This window comes from Cajanus cajan, chromosome 7 (assembly GCF_000230855.2).
Source record: "Cajanus cajan strain Asha chromosome 7, NIPB_CcT2T_4, whole genome shotgun sequence".
NCBI classification, from domain to species: domain Eukaryota; kingdom Viridiplantae; phylum Streptophyta; class Magnoliopsida; order Fabales; family Fabaceae; genus Cajanus; species Cajanus cajan.
The window spans coordinates 46,374,933-46,392,871 of NC_138523.1; the positions used below are offsets into that span (position 1 = coordinate 46,374,933).

Consider the following 17,939-nt stretch of genomic DNA (forward strand, 5'->3'; position numbering starts at 1 on the left):
CATAATTATGCTAAAATAATCATTTTATAATTTAGTCAATTCTCTGTCTTCAGTGTCTTATCTTATCCGAAGGCAAAAGGAGAAGAATATTTTGTTACGAATGCTGAGGCAGCCTGGCACATAGTCTATGGTTGTCTACTAAAGGCTTAGCATGGTAACATATTATATACAAGTAAGAATCACATGTTACCATCATAGTTACTTTAGCGATGTACAAGTCCAAAATTTGACCATCCTACCCAAATCTTAGATGGGCATGCCCTTTGGAACAATTTTGTCCTTGATCCACATGTAAATTGAAACCAGTACATAGTAAGTAGCTGCAATTGTACCAAGAATGAACCGCGAGAGAAACAACGATGGATTTGTGTTGGCTTCTTTGCATCCTCTACATTTGGACCAAGCTGCATAAAGATATGCATAATCACACTTCAAAATGGCACTAAACATAAAATGTAGGGAAAACTAAATAATTATTCTGTTAGATTCACGGATCTGATCATGGTAATTGTGTTTAGAAGGAAAAATGCATTTACCTTGAGAGGAGAGTCCCCATATAAAGGCTTTATACCAGTTATAGAGCAACCCATGATGAGGCCATGACGCCGTACACCACGATACCATTTTGGACCTATCCTTTTCAACTTGATATCTTTGAAACCAGCCTTTTTAAACCATTCAATATACTCTTCCTCCTTGGGGAACACCATCCACATCCACATGTCTGCAAGGAATCTAGACAACCAAAAAGTTGGGTACACACTACACGGGACCTATAATACATGCTTTGCCTCCTATTCTCAGCACTCTGTATGCTTCCTTAATGCCACGCTGTCGGTCACCCCAGTATTCAATACTCAAGAACCATAATCATATAAGATTAGCCATTTTGCAAAAAGATGCTATATGAAGACTAGTCTTTTTTTTTAATTTATTTGGCTAATGATCATGAATCTAAGCTTTAGTTATATATCGTCAAAGATGTTAGCAGTCATGATTCATGAAGGTTAATATTTTAATGTTTTTGGTCTAATGATCATAAGACTAAGATGTAGTACATCTTTTAAAGTCCAATTGGGCATCAGCTATCCACTGTCCTATTATAAATATCACTAAAGTAACAGTTTAAATGTAAAATTTGAATTAATCATCCCACAAACTTGACTCATAGGACCAAACTCCAAATCCATGCCAGAGAACTCATAACATCGAGATAAAAGATTCTGAAACCCAAATCTTGATTGTTGTAACAATTTCTTCAAAAGGAAAAAACATTTTTGTCATGTCAGTAGTCAACATGAAAAATTTACGATTAATATGATACCTTAACAGTTAAAATATCGTATCAATAATCACCTGATAGCAATAAAGGTCAATGTGGAAAAATTTATAAATGTTTGAAGTTGGATAGAAAAATTGGTGAAATTATAAAACTTGGGTGGGAAAAAGTGGCAAAGAAAAAAAATTGTCACCACACATGTTACCTTCCAGCAGAAATATATCGATCAGCATAATCAGTTGGAAATGGAAGATCTTCCGCATCAGCCTCAATTATCTTGCATTCTTTCAAGGCTTCCTTTTGCTTGGTCAGCTGGTAAGGGGACTGGTCAAGAATTGTTACATTTTTAGCATCCATATGCTTCACTATACCAAGAGTGGTGAATGCAGTTCCTCCCTCAACATCCACAACTCTCATATTACGGTCATAGAGATCAGCATGCTCCAATGCCTCGTCTCTCATGTCTTGAGTCCAGAGACAAGGGTTTATGACATGATCATGTACAATAGTAGCCAAAAACTTGTAGAACCAAAGGGTCTCCTTCTTGTGTTGGATAAATCCAGGCCTGAATGATGAGATGCTGCATCTGGGTGTCATGTATTTGTTACCATAAGACACAACATTCTTCTTGAAGAAGCACCTATTGTGAAAGTTAAGAACAACTGATGGAGCTAAGCCACTAGTGAGGTTTGTGAAGCTAATTCAACAGAAACATATGAAGCTAATTCAACATCAAATTGCAGGAGAAATATTATGGTTCAATGTAGTTTATATCATATAAATGACAGAAACAAAGACAAGAATGGTTTGGACATTGAAAGTGACGTGGAAAATGGTAAGGCTTATTAAGGATTATGCAGTGAAAGATAAAGACAAGGAACTTGGTGCTGCTGCAATGAATAAGTGGATACGCACCACATAACAGAAGCTTGTGCTGATCAGTTGTTCCTGGAAGTACTTGTTGATGCTTGTTACTCTCTTTGTTCTATTCACCACTGAAAGGTTGCCATCGCATGAAAGCGCAATTTCATGGATTTTTCTTATTTTGGTACAGTTAATAAAAATTGCGGTTACTGTTATGTCATCATGCTTGATATTGCAGACATGTGAATAATTTATGCGCAGCCATAACGCGAATGCAGATTGTAGACCACAATTTAAAGCACCAGCCAGCAGAAACTAATAAGTAATAAGGGAAAAAAGAGAGGAAAAGCAGCTATAAATTAAACATCTCTTTTGGTCACGATCATAATTATTGGTTTGATTTTTTTAAAAATAATTTGCACTCCTTATTTAATAAAATTCATATAAGCTTTATTTAGTATTATAAAAATATATGCTGTTAATATTTTCTGTAGTTGACGCGCAAAACATATATATCTCCACACAACCACATCTTTTGAGCATACGACATACCCAAAAAAAAAATTACTGTATTTAGGGAGAATTAATACTATAAATCAGTGAATGTACTTATTTATGAAAATTTTTACATTAATAAAATATTGTTAATTTATGAACAACTAAGTCTTTAACTTAATGAAATACGAGGAAGAAATTAATTACTTACTATGGTTTAATTAATTACTTTAGTAGTTAACTATTTTTTGTTCTAGAAAGGGCTAAAGCCCTACGTACATGATACCTCTCAAGGCCTAGATACTAGTATATTATCAGAAGTACTGAGCGAAGCCTACGTCAGTGTATACGATATTAATATAAAGTTTAAGTACTGCGATTCTTTTTTTTTTTTTTTTTTCAAAGGATCATTCATTGAAAATCTCCACTTAACTACACTTGCTTGGGAGAGAGTGGACGAATGAAAGAGAGTGAGAAAGAAAAGGTGAGAATTGATTTAATAAAAAATATGATAAAATTTATAATTATTTGGTAGAATAAAATTAGTTAAAAAATAGAGAAAAATTAATATTTTAAAATTATATTTTTATTATATTTAAGTATTATTTAGTAGGATGATGAGACAAAAAAAATAACTAATAAATATAATTTTTTATCTTTTTTTTTGAAATTTCATGCAAATTTTTTCTATTTAGTGGCTATTTTTTTTCTTTATGGAGCCCACCTCTTTTTAGCTTTATATCTTCACAAATTACTTCCCAAACAACTTATTTTTTTTTCAATTTCATGCAAATTATCCATCTTCTCTTGTAGGAAATAGAAAGTAGAGAAGAAAAATAGGAAAGAGAAAAGAAAAGAAGTGTATAAAAGTTAAAAAAAATGAGAATTGTTTGATAAAAGAGAATTGAGAGGAAGTGTATACATGTTATTGTGGGACTTAAAAAAAAAAAAAAAAACTTCCCCTCTAAAAAGAAAGGAAGTGTGGGGGTAGTTAAACAAAAATAAAAATAATACTAATAATAAATAATAAGTATAATTTTTATTTATTATATTTAAAATAAAGGGATTATTATGTTATATATATATATAATAAAGTAAAAATAATAAAAACAAATAAATATAATAATAAAAAATAATTTTCATTTATATTTTAAAAGAAATTTATTTATGAATATTATATTTATTTATTAAAATAATATAATTATAATAATAAATATAATAAAAATATTTATTGTTTAAATAAAATTATTTATAAAAATATATTTACTTATTTAAATAATAATAATTTATTTATTTATTTTAAACAAAATTATCTATAAAATTAATTAACTTTCACTTTATTTTTCTGGTATTTTTTTCTTAATAAATAACTTTTATTTTTATTTTATTTCTCTTCTCTCATTTTCTCTTCATTTCTTTTTCTTTACCAAACACAATCATAACCTCCAAACACAATATTACAAAAAGCACTTGATTCATGATGTTAAAAGTTTAGGGCATGGGGTAGCAGAGAAGAGAGAACAGGTCCAGGAACAAAAGTTGCTGGCTTAGTGAAAGCAACATCGGGCACAATGAAATTTTACTCTGGCTAGTCTAGTAGGAGTATGAATTTTTGTTGATAACCATGAAAAGCAGACACAATAATTAACTTGAACAAAAATTCATCCCAATCAATGCACATATTGTCTACATGTGACTGAACGTTATAATTAATCTTCAGCAAACGATGCTCAAGACTTCTCCTGCAATTTGATGTTGAATTAGCTTCATATGTTTCTGGTGCATGCAACTAAGGACAGTTATAGAGGAGAAGTTCTATGACTTTGGAGAACAATATTCTATATGATCCATTTTACTTAAGCATCCCTGGCTCCAGTATAAAAATTTGTTACATTGATGAGAGCAACGACACCTACAAACATGCTTTTGAATATGATACAAACGTGGATCCCCAAAAGAGTGAGTATTAGTCAAAGGCAATAATCATAAAGGGACAGGGAAAAAACATTGGAAAAGCAATAGAGCATCATGGCCTAAGTGCAAAATTAGAATAAGGACAACCACAAACAATTGGTTTGAATAAGGAGACCAATCAGGTGCTGCTACCTGTACATATTTCTATATAATTCTGAATGATGAAGATAAGATGGTTGCTGAAAATCTAACACAATGAATTGATAAGGCATATTCTTAATTAAGAGGCAACTCCAGTCCACAACATGCCATACCATGATATCAATAACATTTTTTTCAAAAAGTATACATGCATGATTTTACATAAAGCAAAAGGAAGGAAGAAAGAGTGCAACATGCCAAGGATTTTATACTGAACAAATGTCTTGAATGCTTTCAAGTAGTACCTATTTGTAATGAGGACAATGCTTTAGACAGTAATAGCATAGATCAAGGCAATCACAACAAAGCTGAAAAGGCTACAATTGTTTGACTTATGAAATGACACCGACTTAATTAACTACGTTCATCACGTGCTCACTCTACCTGCAGCATCAGTAATATTTTAACACTTGCATGCTTATTTTCTCCTTTAATTTAGTTTATATAAGATTGTAGTCCACGTGATTTTAATTGCTTATATTTAATTTCTATAATTTTCCAATTGTTTAATTAAATTTGCCATATCAAAATTTCACCAAATAATTATAACAAAAATGTAACAGAGACATGACATGTCATTAATTTGTATACGTTAGCAAAAGAAAATGTAAACAATATTCAAATAAAAACATAAAATGTAACAAAAAAAAAGTTTTTATTTATTTTATGTAATTTTTTTTAAAAAAATTGTAAATAATTATTTAGATCCACTGAACTATCAATTTATCCCCAGATTTTATCGGGTCAAATATAAAATAAATAAAAAAGTCCATTTATTTTATTGGATGAAGCTTAAAAGAGGGTGATTAGTTGTATACCCACTACCCACCTCCAAACTCCAAATTGAAAAGCCTCTTTTGTGAATTGATGCGCTTGGCTCCCTTTATAAAAACTTATCTTTTCTACTTTTGTCTTCCTAAAGTTTTACTCTATATGCATTGATCACCTTTCCAAAGATTGGTTTTCACAAAACCAACACCTAAATTAACACTATTAAAATAATAATAATTAAAAAAAAAAAAAAAAAAAAAAACACCATCACTCTGTATTTCATAAAGACTAAGAAATTCCAATTAAATTCTTCTTTCACCTAATGCATCGATAGTTGTTTTACTTTACTAGTACTACCTAATATTCGTGAGTGTCACGCATGGTTTTTCTCCCTTGACCATGAAAATGAGCATTGCCTAACTCTCACGCCACCACGCACTTTCATCCTAACAACTATTCAACTTAAGAACATGACTTTTTTTATATTTTTTTTCTCATCGTGTTATTATTGAATAAAATTAATTAAATGGAAAACATGAGTTGCATTATTTACTAAATTTTACTCTGTAGAAACATGTTTACAAAAATAAATATGCAGTCAAAATGTTGGTACAGGACAGGACAGGGGCAGGTTGTAGGTAAAAATAACCTAATGTCCTTTTATCGTACGACTTTCAAGGTGGAAAATCAAAAGGATAAAGTACAGAGAATAATTCTTGTCGAGTATAAATAATTAAATATATATATTCAAATTATTTGTTTTACGTGAGTTTGGATTCTTATCCATTAAAAAAAATTAATCATGCTCAAGAACTTATACCACAAAGATTTTACAAACTAAATATATATAAAGCCATAAATTTATTATATTTTTTTTATATTTTTTCTCCTATAGATGTTTAGACTTTTGAAAAAAGTTTATTCAAACGAACCATAAATTTATTACTTAATCTTTAGAATGTACTATCATTCTATCAACAATTCAAAAAAAAAAAAAAAAAAAAACTTGCTCTCAACTATCTATTTCTTTACCACTAGGCTGCCAAATAGATTTCAAAATATTGTTATGAATAAATTATTGTTTTTCTAAAGTAAATTATATCAGACAGTAAATTGGTGAGATTTTCACTTTTGCAACGACCTTTTTCTTTACCCGTTCTTTACCAACGTTCATTAATCAAAGATCCTTTTCAGGAGTGTATAAATAATTTGTGATTAATTTCCATGTGTAAATTACATGTCAACTAATTAAAAAAAGTTCTCTTAAATGTAATATTTAAAATAATTAACATAAAAATCAACCGAAATATGGGCCCATTTGTTTGAATTTTTTTTCTATAAAAACGTTTTCTTAATAAAAAAAAGCACTTATTTTTACTTTTTGATGTGTTTGTTTAAATTTCCATTTTTTAAATACAGTTTTTTTAAGAAACAATTCTTAATTACTTCTACATTTTTTAATATTAACATATATTTTTAAGTAAAAGACTAAACTACATCTCTTATTTTTAAAAATATATAATTTTGGTCATATCATCAATTTCATATTTATTGATCGTTAAATATTAACATTATTTAATGATCCTAATCTATCATCACTTAAGCATGATATTTAATGACGTGTTATATAGGAATAAAAATTAAAAAATAATATATAAAATATTATTTGTATCTATTTTTACATATTACTAATATTTACTTTATTAAAGAAGTATATTTTTTTTATAAAAATTTAAATTTAAACAAACGAACTTATAATAATTTTAATTAGATTTTAATATAAACAAATTAATTTACATTATAAAAAATTAATTAAATTTAAATACATTTTATTTTTTATACTATCTTTATTTATAATTTTTAATATTTAAAAAAACACTTTTACATATATTTTTAAAATATTAAATGAAAAAATGAATTTAATGTTCTAAAAATTACTAGCAAGTATGTTAATAGTTTCGTTTAACATGTGATTTTTGATTTAAGCCCAAAGTATATAATTATTTTAAATATTAAGAAGAAAAACTTTGTTACTTATATTAATTTTACTTGACTTAAATATAATTGTTCTTTATGAATAATATATGTGATTTTAGAATTATGTTTTAAAAATATATAAAATACGCTCATTTTGCATTTTGTTTGACATTTTAATAAAAAAATTTCATTCCATTTCTTTTTTATTTTAGAGACATCAATAAGATCTTAAATATTTTTTTCTTATTATCTTCCTGAATATTTATTGTAAAGTGATTAAATTAAATAAATAAATAATATATATATATATATATATATAAAAGATGGAGAATCTAGTTAATATAAATGAATGATTATTATAAAATCTAAAATATTAACTATATTTCTTAATTTTTATCATAATCTTAAATGTGAGAGAAATTGAGACTAAAAAAGTATTTAATAAGATGCTGAAGATTTAATTAATTTTCTTATTTGATTTCTAAATGTCCTTTTTCAGCGCATGCAAATATTTTTATTATTCAAACTTTTTTCTCATTAATTGAATTTAAACTTTTGTGAAACTATTGGAGCCAAGTAGGCCGATCTTTTTTTATACGTATAATTAATATATAAAAATAAATTATTATTTTCCTATAATTTAAAAATAAATTATTTTTTATTTATTATGACAATTGTACACCTTTTTTAAGCGTAGGATAACTCAATAATTTTACTTTATTAATTTATAACAATATATAAAAGAAATATATTTATTTGGTGTCTATTTTTTCAATTACATTTATATCCCTATTTTATATTTAAAGAATAGTTTAAATATATTTTTATTCTCCTAAATTTAAAACTTTTTTTAGCCTATGTAATTTTAAAAAATATTGTTTTGATTCTTATATTCAAATTTTGTTAGAAAAATTATTAAATAATATCGTGTAAAAATTACGTATTTATATTTTTATTAGTAAAAACATCACATTGATTACTATTTTAATCCGCCAATTTCACATATATTATTAGTGATTTAAGAGATTAAAATAAAAATTTTAAAAATTATGAGGATAAAAAAATAACAATTTTTAATTTTAAGAATCAAAAATAATTTTATTCTAAATTTAAAAAACTAAAAATATATTTAAGTTTTAAAAAAATATTTTTAAAAAAATAATTATTCACTCATTTTATTAAATGTAACTAACCATTTTTTTTCCAAAGTGACCTTTTCTCTATTAGTTTAAATAAAAATTATTATTTACAAAAAATTATATATATATATATATATATATATATAATTGTTTTGCCACTTCTACAAAGCATGAACGTCACACGAAACACTTATTTTTAGTAGTATTTATTATTATTTTATTCATTTTATGTTGTTATCAAAATTATGTGGTCCACATCTATGAACCAAACACAAGAAATCAAGTCTAATAAATACAGATTAATATTTAATTTTCAACTTAAAAATATTCTGAATCATCTCTATAAACTAGAAAAATTACACTATAATATGTTATATAAATTGAATAGTCATTCATTACTAATACAGTAAAGATTTACATCTTTAACCAATAAAAATATATATTAACATATGATTTATAAGTTAATAACTATTGAAAAATCAACAAATTCGTTATAATATATGATTGAGCATGTAAAACTGCTATAAATTGAAAATTCCCTATTTTTTCTTTATTTGTTTGTGTTAACACACAGTAATTACAAATTATTGAAAAAGTCACCTAACTTAGATAATGTTTTAAGATTTGATGACAGTGGTAAACTGCTTTGAAATGAGATTGCATAACCTTTTTTTCTCTATTTATTTATATTAGTAGTTTAGTAGATAAACAATACTATAAACAGCTGAAAAATCAAAATATAGTCTCAAAAGTCAGAAAGCAAGAGAGAGAGAGAGAGAAAAAAGAAATTAAGAAACGGAAAAGAAAAGCAGCTTTGTTCTGTTCCAATTCCAAAAACGACAAGTTCAAGTTCAAGACTGGAAGCCAAGTTATATTTTTTCACCCCATAATCGGCTCCACTCTGAATGCTTCAAACTCCAAACTCTCTCTCTCTCTCTCTCTCTCTCAACACAACACAACACAACACACTTGTGACCTGTCTCTGTCTCTGCGTTTTCAGTACGCTTAGATCCTGCTCTATTGTTTTCTGAACCCATCCATCTTGCTTCTTCGTCATGGGGTCCATCCAGATTTCACAAATGCACTCTCTTTCATAATCAAAATCATCTCTTTTGAAGCTAGGGATTTCAGGTTTCAGATTTTCCATTGCCACCATCATCTCCCTCTCAGAAGATGCAGTCCAGTGGGCCTGATTCCGCAAGCCCAATGACCCACCGCCTTCAGTCTCTGTCCTCCGCAGATACAAGAGGCAAACATAGGATACACGCTCAAGTTAAACGCTTGGAGCAAGAAGCTAGATTCTTAGAGGTACGGACTTGCTTCATCATCCCTTTTCTTCTCTCTTTCTGTCGTTTTTTCGTTGCCCTTTTGCTTTGCTTTTGCATGCCTGTACTTTTTCTTAAACGAGACATGGTAAAATGGGTTCCCAAAGGTTGTAACTTTTCTTTATTGCTGTGTCGGTATTATCAAAGACAAATGCTATATGACGTTGCCTATGTTGGAATGCAAATTAGCAACAAAAGAAATTAACTTATATATATTTGGTTGGTTGTTGGGCTATTCTTCTGTCACCTGGATTTTTGAGTTTTCTTTGTGGAAACACAATTTAAGAAATTAATGTTCAGATAGGGGAGGTACTAGTACAAGTTATTGTGGTCCTTGAACATCAAGTATGGGGTGGCCTCCTGATAGTTCAAAAGGGTAGTTGTTTTATTAAATGCTTGCTTCTCCAAAAGAGACACTTTCATTTACATCAATTTGGTCCTTCAAACACTTTGGCATCCAATAAGTGCTCTGAATATTTAAATTGACATCAAAATGGTCATACGTAGCTTGACAGAAGGATTGTTTTGTCATATCTTTAAACCTAAGGAGGATTAATTTGATGTTGCAAAATTTTCAAGGATCAGATTAGTGTCAACTGTCAAGTGTATCTTTGGAGGACCAAACTGGTAGTTTGCTCATTGTTTTCCCCCAATGAATATTTTCTGCTAATCATGATTAATATTTTGATACATTAGTTGTTTATGCCGTTATTGTTAACATCGTTTGGGTTTTGATTATCAATTGTTCTTAATGAACAAAATGCGATTTTAGCTGGCCGTTTTGTCTTTCGAAAGAAACGCAAACATTGCAGTCAAAGATCCATCAATCACAGTTCCAGTTCTTGAGTCTTTACTTAGGAAGCTCCATTTTTCTACGATTGATAGTATGCATAAATCAACTTTAGTATTTTCTGTTTATGGGACAAAGCTGGCACGGCATGAGAAGGGAGTGTGAGTGTTTGGCTTTGATAATATTTCCATTTCCATTGTCAACAAAACAAGTTGCAGAAATGTATCTACTCTACCTACCTTTGTAGATATAATTGCAATTGACATATTTGGTGTAATATATGAATGCACCTCCTTAAGCTATTTTCTGATGAATGTTTACTTGGGGGGGGGGGGGGGGGGGGGTGTTTAATAATTTCATGAAATTGATCCTCCATCCATTCAAATATAAATCTTTCTATTTGCTTCTCATTTATCAAAAAATTATTACTTCCCCATTGTTTTGATTCATTTTGTTCGATTACAAGCATAAATAACTCAAACGTTTCACCTTCATTTTAGGAAATAATTGAGATTCCATTTCTCATCTAGTGATCTTTATTTATGAGACAGACTACAGAGCGAATATGATTTATCACCAAAATTCCTTCAATCCTATGTTACCTCTTCTTTTATGTCAGGGGTGAACGTTTATATCATGGATTCTAAATTCTGTGACAAATTAAAAACCAAAATTTGATATTTAGATCACTTACAAGTAGGTATTCTGTATTGAATTGGGGAATGGAGAGAATGCTCTAAGAACTTGATTTAGATATTGACTATGCCACTCTGTCGCCTTCATTTATCCTTACCAAACTAAAACCTTCAAATTTAGGTGTGAAGGAAATCTAGGAACTTTAGATTGGGGGTTTGTCAAACTGAATAGATTGTTGCCAACACCTTTTTGAGCTCCTGTCTTGCTTGGTTAAGGATACGCAAGTAACCAATCATCATTGAATTTCTGGGAACTAGCAATCTTATGCTATTAACTTTACCAGCATCAATGTATATATACTAAGAGTAAAATAGTGTTGCCAAGATATTTCACTGCCCCCACCTTTGGCTTATTTGCTGATTTGCCCAACGACCAGTAAAGTTGTTAAAGGGGACACTTCTAACTCTTTTGTTATCAGCGGTCTCAAATATTATTGTCTTGTCTGATAACAATTTCATGTTCTGAAGTAAGTTATCAAGTCCTTTCCTTGTTAAGATTGTTCAGTATTCATAACGAGGCTCACTTCATCCATGGAGGATAGAAAGCAGCAAACTATAAATTTCTCAGATATATTGGTCAACTTTTTTTATTGCTTCAAGTGGTCAACTGTGTAGAACTTTAGATCACTTCTAATATAAGTGGCTTGGACTGAGGGGCTGGGCGGATTAGATCTTTTTTATCATGCTTGCGAAAATGCTTCCTGTTCCATTCATTATATACCCCCTTGTAGTTGGCATAAACTCATTGTTAGGAGTCTAATATTATTCTTTAGTCAAAACAAATGGTTTGATTATTTTCTCTCTTATCTTACTCTTTAGAATATTCTTAGGGCATGAAATCTCTTTCACGTACATATTTTTTTAAAGCAGTATAAGTTTCAGAATACCATGTGGATATGAAAATTTATTATGGTCAGGATGGCTAGAACTAGATACAGGATCTTAAAGAGAAAGGGGGATGTAATTATGGCACTCAACGAAAGGGTAGGCCAAATTCTCTTCCTGATGGTCTTGTTTGCCTTACCCTTTTCCTTTTTCCATCTTTTTCCCCCGTGTTGCAAAGGAAGCCTATGACTTGGTGTGAGGAGGCCAGGAGGGGGATGGTAGGCTAGGGTGCATGTAAAGCAGCTTGCCCAAGATTCCAATCCGGGATCTGGCACTCGCAGTAAGGGATTTGTGCTGTTTGATCTATGGTTGATCTATAGTTCTCTGAAACACATTGCCTCTGTTTCACTATTATTATGCTCATATGTCCGCTGTTTTTGTGGGATTAAATCCCTTGATCTTTGATGGAAATATATGGTAGTTCTAACCGTCTAGGAAGCCATCTGGTGAGCTTTCCACAGGAAGGATGATTGTGGTTCTTAACCTCTCTTTTAAATTACTTATATTTAATTCTAGTTTTCAAACTTGGGCTGCAAGTTTTTCAATACCCACTACAAAATCAATGCAGGAAGAGCTGGAACAACTTGAAAAGATGGAGAAAGCATCTACAGCGTGCAAAGTGTAAGCTTAAAATTACAAAAGTATTCGATAATGTATAATCGATGTTGGTTTAACTTTGAATTTCCATTCTGTGTTTGTTTTTTCCAGAATGCTCAGCAATGTGGAAACAAAACCTGATCCATTACTACCATCGTAAAATCTCTTATGTCAACTTTTTTTAATCATGTTGCAACAGCGTTTTTTTTTAATATATTTTTTTGTAACAAAAGACCTATTTTTTGTTTGACAGAACAATTGGTCCCGCGAGTCCTACATGGGATCGATGGTTTGAAGGCCCTAAAGATTCTAAAGGCTGCTGTAGATGCTGGATTCTCTGACGATCAATGCTAATTGCCAATTCCCCTTCTCCCCACCCTCTTTTTAATCCCAGATTGGCCTAGAAATTGAGAGTTTTGAAACAATATTGTTATTGGCAAATTTTCATGAATGTTCCCATGTGCGGATGACAATTATAGCAAATACATAGTTTTTATGTTTGAGATGACAGCTTAATTGCTGAGACGACAATTATCAACCGATGACAGTATAGATGTGTATATAATAATTATTTTTTTCATTGCAAAGCGTGTGGAGCAAGGCATGTCCATGGGTTTTTTTTTTTTTTTTTTTCATTAGTAATTGATATGCTCGATTACACAAATTGAAACTGCAAGAATCTAAAATTAGCTTGGCTCTTCGAAGTATAAATGATGCATAGAATTAGTCAGTTATCACATAATACAATAAAAATGATTTTCATTCTAAGTTTCCAGCATCCCAACATCATGTTGGTGCGTTGCCAGTTACTCGCTGAGCAATCCATCCAAGACCATCATACAGCCCTTCTCCCGAAAGGGCACTGCAAGCCTGTATATGCCAATCATGATCCTTGATGCTGTGAAGAGATAGTGCATCAGTGATCTCAGCAGGAGTCATTGCATCCTTGATGTCTTGTTTATTAGCAAAGACAAGAATGACAGAATGTTGTAAATCTTCATGCCCCAGCAACCTGAAAAGTTCATCCTTCATGATTGAGATCCTGGCTCTATCACTGCTGTCTATCACTGCAATCACAGCATGAGTTCCTCGGTAATACGTTGCCCATGAGGTCCTCAGTCTCTCTTGTCCGCCAAGGTCCCAGACCTGAAACGAAGGACAAGGTGGAATGAGTAATGCTTTAATCCTGCTCAGTAGCAAAGGTTGGAAATGCGGCATACCAAATTTAGTTTTAAAACATATGTATGAATTGTTATCACCAGATTGAAAAAAGAAAAAATAATTAGCTAGCAAAGGACTCGAAGCAGGATTCTACATGCCTGCCCTCCGTGAACCTAAATTAGTAAAGTAGAAACAAATGTTTTTAACTTAGGATATTCCTTCCCCCCCTCCCCTTCCAACGTTTGGTTTAGAGGGGGGAAAAATAAGAAATTTTAATGGAGGGGAGAGAAAGAAAATGGTGCTCCCTTGGTATGCGAGATAAAGCGAGGAAAAATAAGAACAATACATTGTTATAATTATTAATAGAGGAAAAGCAATATAAAAATAAGATCTCAAAGATTTAGTTAGCAATAGCATAGTTCAAAAACTATAAATAGATTTTTTTTTCTTGCCACGAGTATTTTTAACCCAATGGACTAAAGATTAATCTTGCCCGTGATAACAAGATTTTGCACACTGTAAGAATCAAATACACATTTTCCTGTTACATAAATCGTTTCTACAGCTTGTCAACGCAGCGAAAACCATTTCCTTTTCCTTCTAAATTTTCCCCGCACCCTTTTTCAATTTGCCCTTCTTTCCTCTTCAAAATTCCTTAATCAAATGAATAAAATTGAAAGGAAAAAAATTCTCATCCTCCATTCTCCAGCAAATCAAATGCTATTGTCACCTACATTATTTAATGCTATTGTGCTCTCCCAAAAGCACTTGTTTACTATGAGTCTGACAAAGCAAAGGGTACATTAATGTGATCATCCTGTGTTCATACAGAAACGCCTAGGATTCAACAGCATCAAATGCCAATTGGTTGAAAATGTAGAGAACAAGGTTAGCCAAACATTCTCAAAAAATACAGAGACAGAACAAGGGAACTAAAAAATGTCTAAGACTAAGTGTTTGGATCAGCAGGGCAAAATCGACATTGAATAAAATGGACTGAAGTGGTGCGATTTATATTTGAATTTTTTTATTATGAAAACAGGTTAAACGTAAAAGTCAGTATAAACTTTTTAATCTTAGCCCAAAAATTACCAAAGTTGCCTCAACTCAATCAATTTTGGACTCAACTAATTGTTCAAACATGTGAAAATTAACCTAAAATCATTGATTAATAGGTATTTCAACGTAATTATGAAGAATCCGAAGTGAAATCAAACATACACTTAGTTAAGGGTTGACATAATTATGAAAAATCCAATGTGAAATCAAACATACACTAAGTTGTGCGTATGGTCCAAGCAAGGTGTTTAGTTTAAGCTTATCTCGAAGATCTAATCACTTATTTTTACAGTTATGTGAGAGCTTTCGAAAAATAAACGATCATTTCCATAAAATAATCTCCCCCAAACAAGCATAAAGCATCTTCAAAACACAACTTTCATGGAAACCAAACAGATGTTATCTTTCTGTACGTTTCATGAAGTTTGGATGCCATAAGGAATGAAAAATGAGTGCTGCTGGATTTAACTGCTTGTAGCCTATTATCTATTAATAAGAGCCGAAGGGTGCTTTGTCGGACACAACTTTGATCAGACTAATGGAAGATTAAGAACAGGCAAGTCCTCATACTCATAATACTCATCAACAAATAATGATAACATTAAACCCTTGAAGCAAGATAAACACACTAAAGCAAAATAAATGAAAAAATAAATTAGTAAAGAGATAAATGAAGGGACCTCAAATCGTATATTTTTGTAGACGAGCTCTTCGACGTTGCTACCAACGGTAGGGTTGGTTGTGACAACCTCGCCCAAGTGCAATTTATAAAGGGTTGTGGTCTTTCCCGCGTTATCCAACCCAACTACCACAATCTTATACTCCTTTGCAGGGAATAACATAAACCAGAACCTAGATATCATTGCCCCCATTTTCTATCTGCTTCTAAATCAACCACCTATACAATCAACGGACCTAATCCGTTAAAAAGGAACAAAAAGGGTATCTGAAAACCTGAGGTTCAACCAAAAAAAATCGAACTTGCGTTGGATCAGGATGTCAAGTTTGCAGATTGATCAAATGTGCAAAAAGCATGAAGAACGACTCGATCGAACCTGGCACCGTTGTTTCTGATTAGAGTGTAAGGAGAATCGGAGTTGCTTGCTGTGTCAATTGGAATTGTGGAACTTGAAAGTAACCCCAATTTCCGATTTGTGAGCCAATGAACAACATTGATTTGGGTTTCCATGAGGAAAGGAACTGCGTCTTCAAGTTTAGAATGACGTGGAACGCATTGATGCGCTGCCACGTAACAATTTTTTTAATTATCATTTTCTTATTTATGTTCTAAATTTTCGTTTTAGTTTCTTAATAATGACTTCAATTCACATTTCATTTCCATAATTTTTTATGTATAGATGAGACATTTCATATTTCTGTATATTTATTTAAAAACTAAAAAAAAAAAAAAAAAAGATAAAAAAGGTTATGAATAATAAGATTTGTTTGAAAATTAGTTGTAGTTAAAAAAAATTATAATTACAATTTTTTACTTTTGTCCTATTGAAATGTGTTTTTTTATTGGATGAAATTTCAAACTAGTATCTGGTATCCAAATATACGTGAAGTAGTTGGTCTTTAAAACAGAATAAAAAAGTAAAAAAAAAAAAAAAAAAAAGTAAATTAAAGGTAAAAGTGTATAAATAAAATGGACATGAAAAATAAGTAGTGTCATATTTATTAATAGTATATATTAAAAATCTTGTATTTCACGATATATCTATAGAAAAATCGTGTTTATCCCGTGTAGGAAAACTTTTAAATGTTATCATTTACGGTGTCATGAGTAAGAATAGTTAATAATTCTCTGGACTATAAATCAACAAAAATAAATATTTTTATCAAATGATTTTTTGGCTAACCTGTCTATAATTTCACAAATTAGGTTTCTTTAGTTTTAAAAATAAATAAATTTAATTTTGTTATTAATAAACATTTAATATTTAACAAACATAATAAGTTGCTTTGAGAGAATACAATTAGGAGTGACCAAGTAGAACGTGTAAATGAGTTTATCTTTTTGTTTATTAATCTTGAAATTTTTATTACTCGTAAATTTTAAATTTCAACCCAACTCAATCAATACCATAAAATAAGTAAAAACTTTCATTATGATATATTTTTAAATACATATGATTTACGGAGTATGTAAAATACTCTTTCCAATCTTTTGTATAGAAAACAAATGGATTTTTTTTTCAACCTAATTATAAGAAATAAATACTTATTTTAATATGTATTAATTGTTAACTTTCTTTTGTACCATCATGTAAATATATACATTTGTTGATTTATTAATGGAACAAATTATACTTATTTGTGAAAAAAAAAACAAATTTCTTAAATTAGGTGTAGTATCATTTAATGTACTTAATATTAAAGAGATTTGTACTCTACCAATTACTTTTAAAATTAAAAAATGACTTAATTATGAATATTTTTTGTCAAAAAATAATTAATGCAAGATTTATTTTAGGTTAAGTTTTATTAAAAGGAGGAAACAAAATTTTTAATCTGAGTCTTATAAAAATAGCAGGTTGGAGAACTATTTTTCCCTTTTATATACGGAACAAATAATTACCTTTTTATTGTTATATCTATAAGAAATGTGAACTTATTTCCAAATATATTAGTTACATGACATATATACTTTTAAGAGAAATGTTAATGATGTTTTTTCTACTAAACTATTTTAAATATATTATTTTAATTAATTAAAATTTACTAAAAAAATAAAATAAAAATTATGTCTTTCTCATTTGATTTTGTGATGTTCATTAAATTTAA

General features: G+C 29.9%; 4 protein-coding genes across 7 annotated transcripts; 1 reads left to right on the plus strand and 3 right to left on the minus strand.

Moving 5' to 3' along the window:
• Nucleotides 1-5: 5 nt before the first annotated feature.
• On the minus strand, nt 6-2,514 carry LOC109812393 (2-methyl-6-phytyl-1,4-hydroquinone methyltransferase, chloroplastic-like). Of its 2 annotated transcripts, none has more exons than XM_083059853.1 (4): nt 2,195-2,514; nt 1,485-1,919; nt 537-831; nt 6-404 (listed from the first exon to the last, which is right to left on the minus strand). In XM_083059853.1, the coding sequence occupies exons 1-3, from the start codon at nt 2,197-2,199 to the stop codon at nt 801-803; spliced, it is 471 nt and encodes a 156-aa protein (XP_082915979.1). In that variant the 5' UTR covers nt 2,200-2,514; the 3' UTR covers nt 6-404; nt 537-800. The 2 variants fall into 2 exon arrangements, with proteins under 2 accessions (XP_082915979.1, XP_082915978.1); XM_083059852.1 differs by having other exon boundaries at nt 1,485-1,976.
• Nucleotides 247-722, minus strand: LOC145949216 (2-methyl-6-phytyl-1,4-hydroquinone methyltransferase 2, chloroplastic-like). Its single transcript, XM_083060968.1, has 2 exons — nt 537-722; nt 247-429 (listed from the first exon to the last, which is right to left on the minus strand). The coding sequence occupies exons 1-2, from the start codon at nt 720-722 to the stop codon at nt 247-249; spliced, it is 369 nt and encodes a 122-aa protein (XP_082917094.1).
• Nucleotides 2,515-9,414: 6,900 nt separating the features above from the next.
• Nucleotides 9,415-13,519, plus strand: LOC109808373 (guanine nucleotide-binding protein subunit gamma 2). Its single transcript, XM_020371364.3, has 4 exons — nt 9,415-9,948; nt 12,904-12,956; nt 13,044-13,088; nt 13,186-13,519. Exons 1-4 carry the CDS (start codon nt 9,814-9,816, stop codon nt 13,271-13,273), a joined length of 321 nt encoding a protein of 106 aa, XP_020226953.1. The 5' UTR covers nt 9,415-9,813; the 3' UTR covers nt 13,274-13,519.
• Nucleotides 13,520-13,587: 68 nt separating this feature from the next.
• Nucleotides 13,588-16,362, minus strand: LOC109808357 (uncharacterized). 3 transcript variants are annotated; one of them, XM_020371335.3, is made up of 3 exons: nt 16,208-16,362; nt 15,833-16,106; nt 13,588-14,078 (listed from the first exon to the last, which is right to left on the minus strand). In XM_020371335.3, the coding sequence occupies exons 2-3, from the start codon at nt 16,022-16,024 to the stop codon at nt 13,719-13,721; spliced, it is 552 nt and encodes a 183-aa protein (XP_020226924.1). In that variant the 5' UTR covers nt 16,025-16,106; nt 16,208-16,362; the 3' UTR covers nt 13,588-13,718. The 3 variants fall into 3 exon arrangements, with proteins under 3 accessions (XP_020226924.1, XP_020226942.1, XP_020226933.1); XM_020371353.3 differs by having other exon boundaries at nt 15,833-16,050; nt 16,208-16,359; XM_020371344.3 differs by having other exon boundaries at nt 15,833-16,050; nt 16,138-16,351.
• Nucleotides 16,363-17,939: the final 1,577 nt, after the last annotated feature.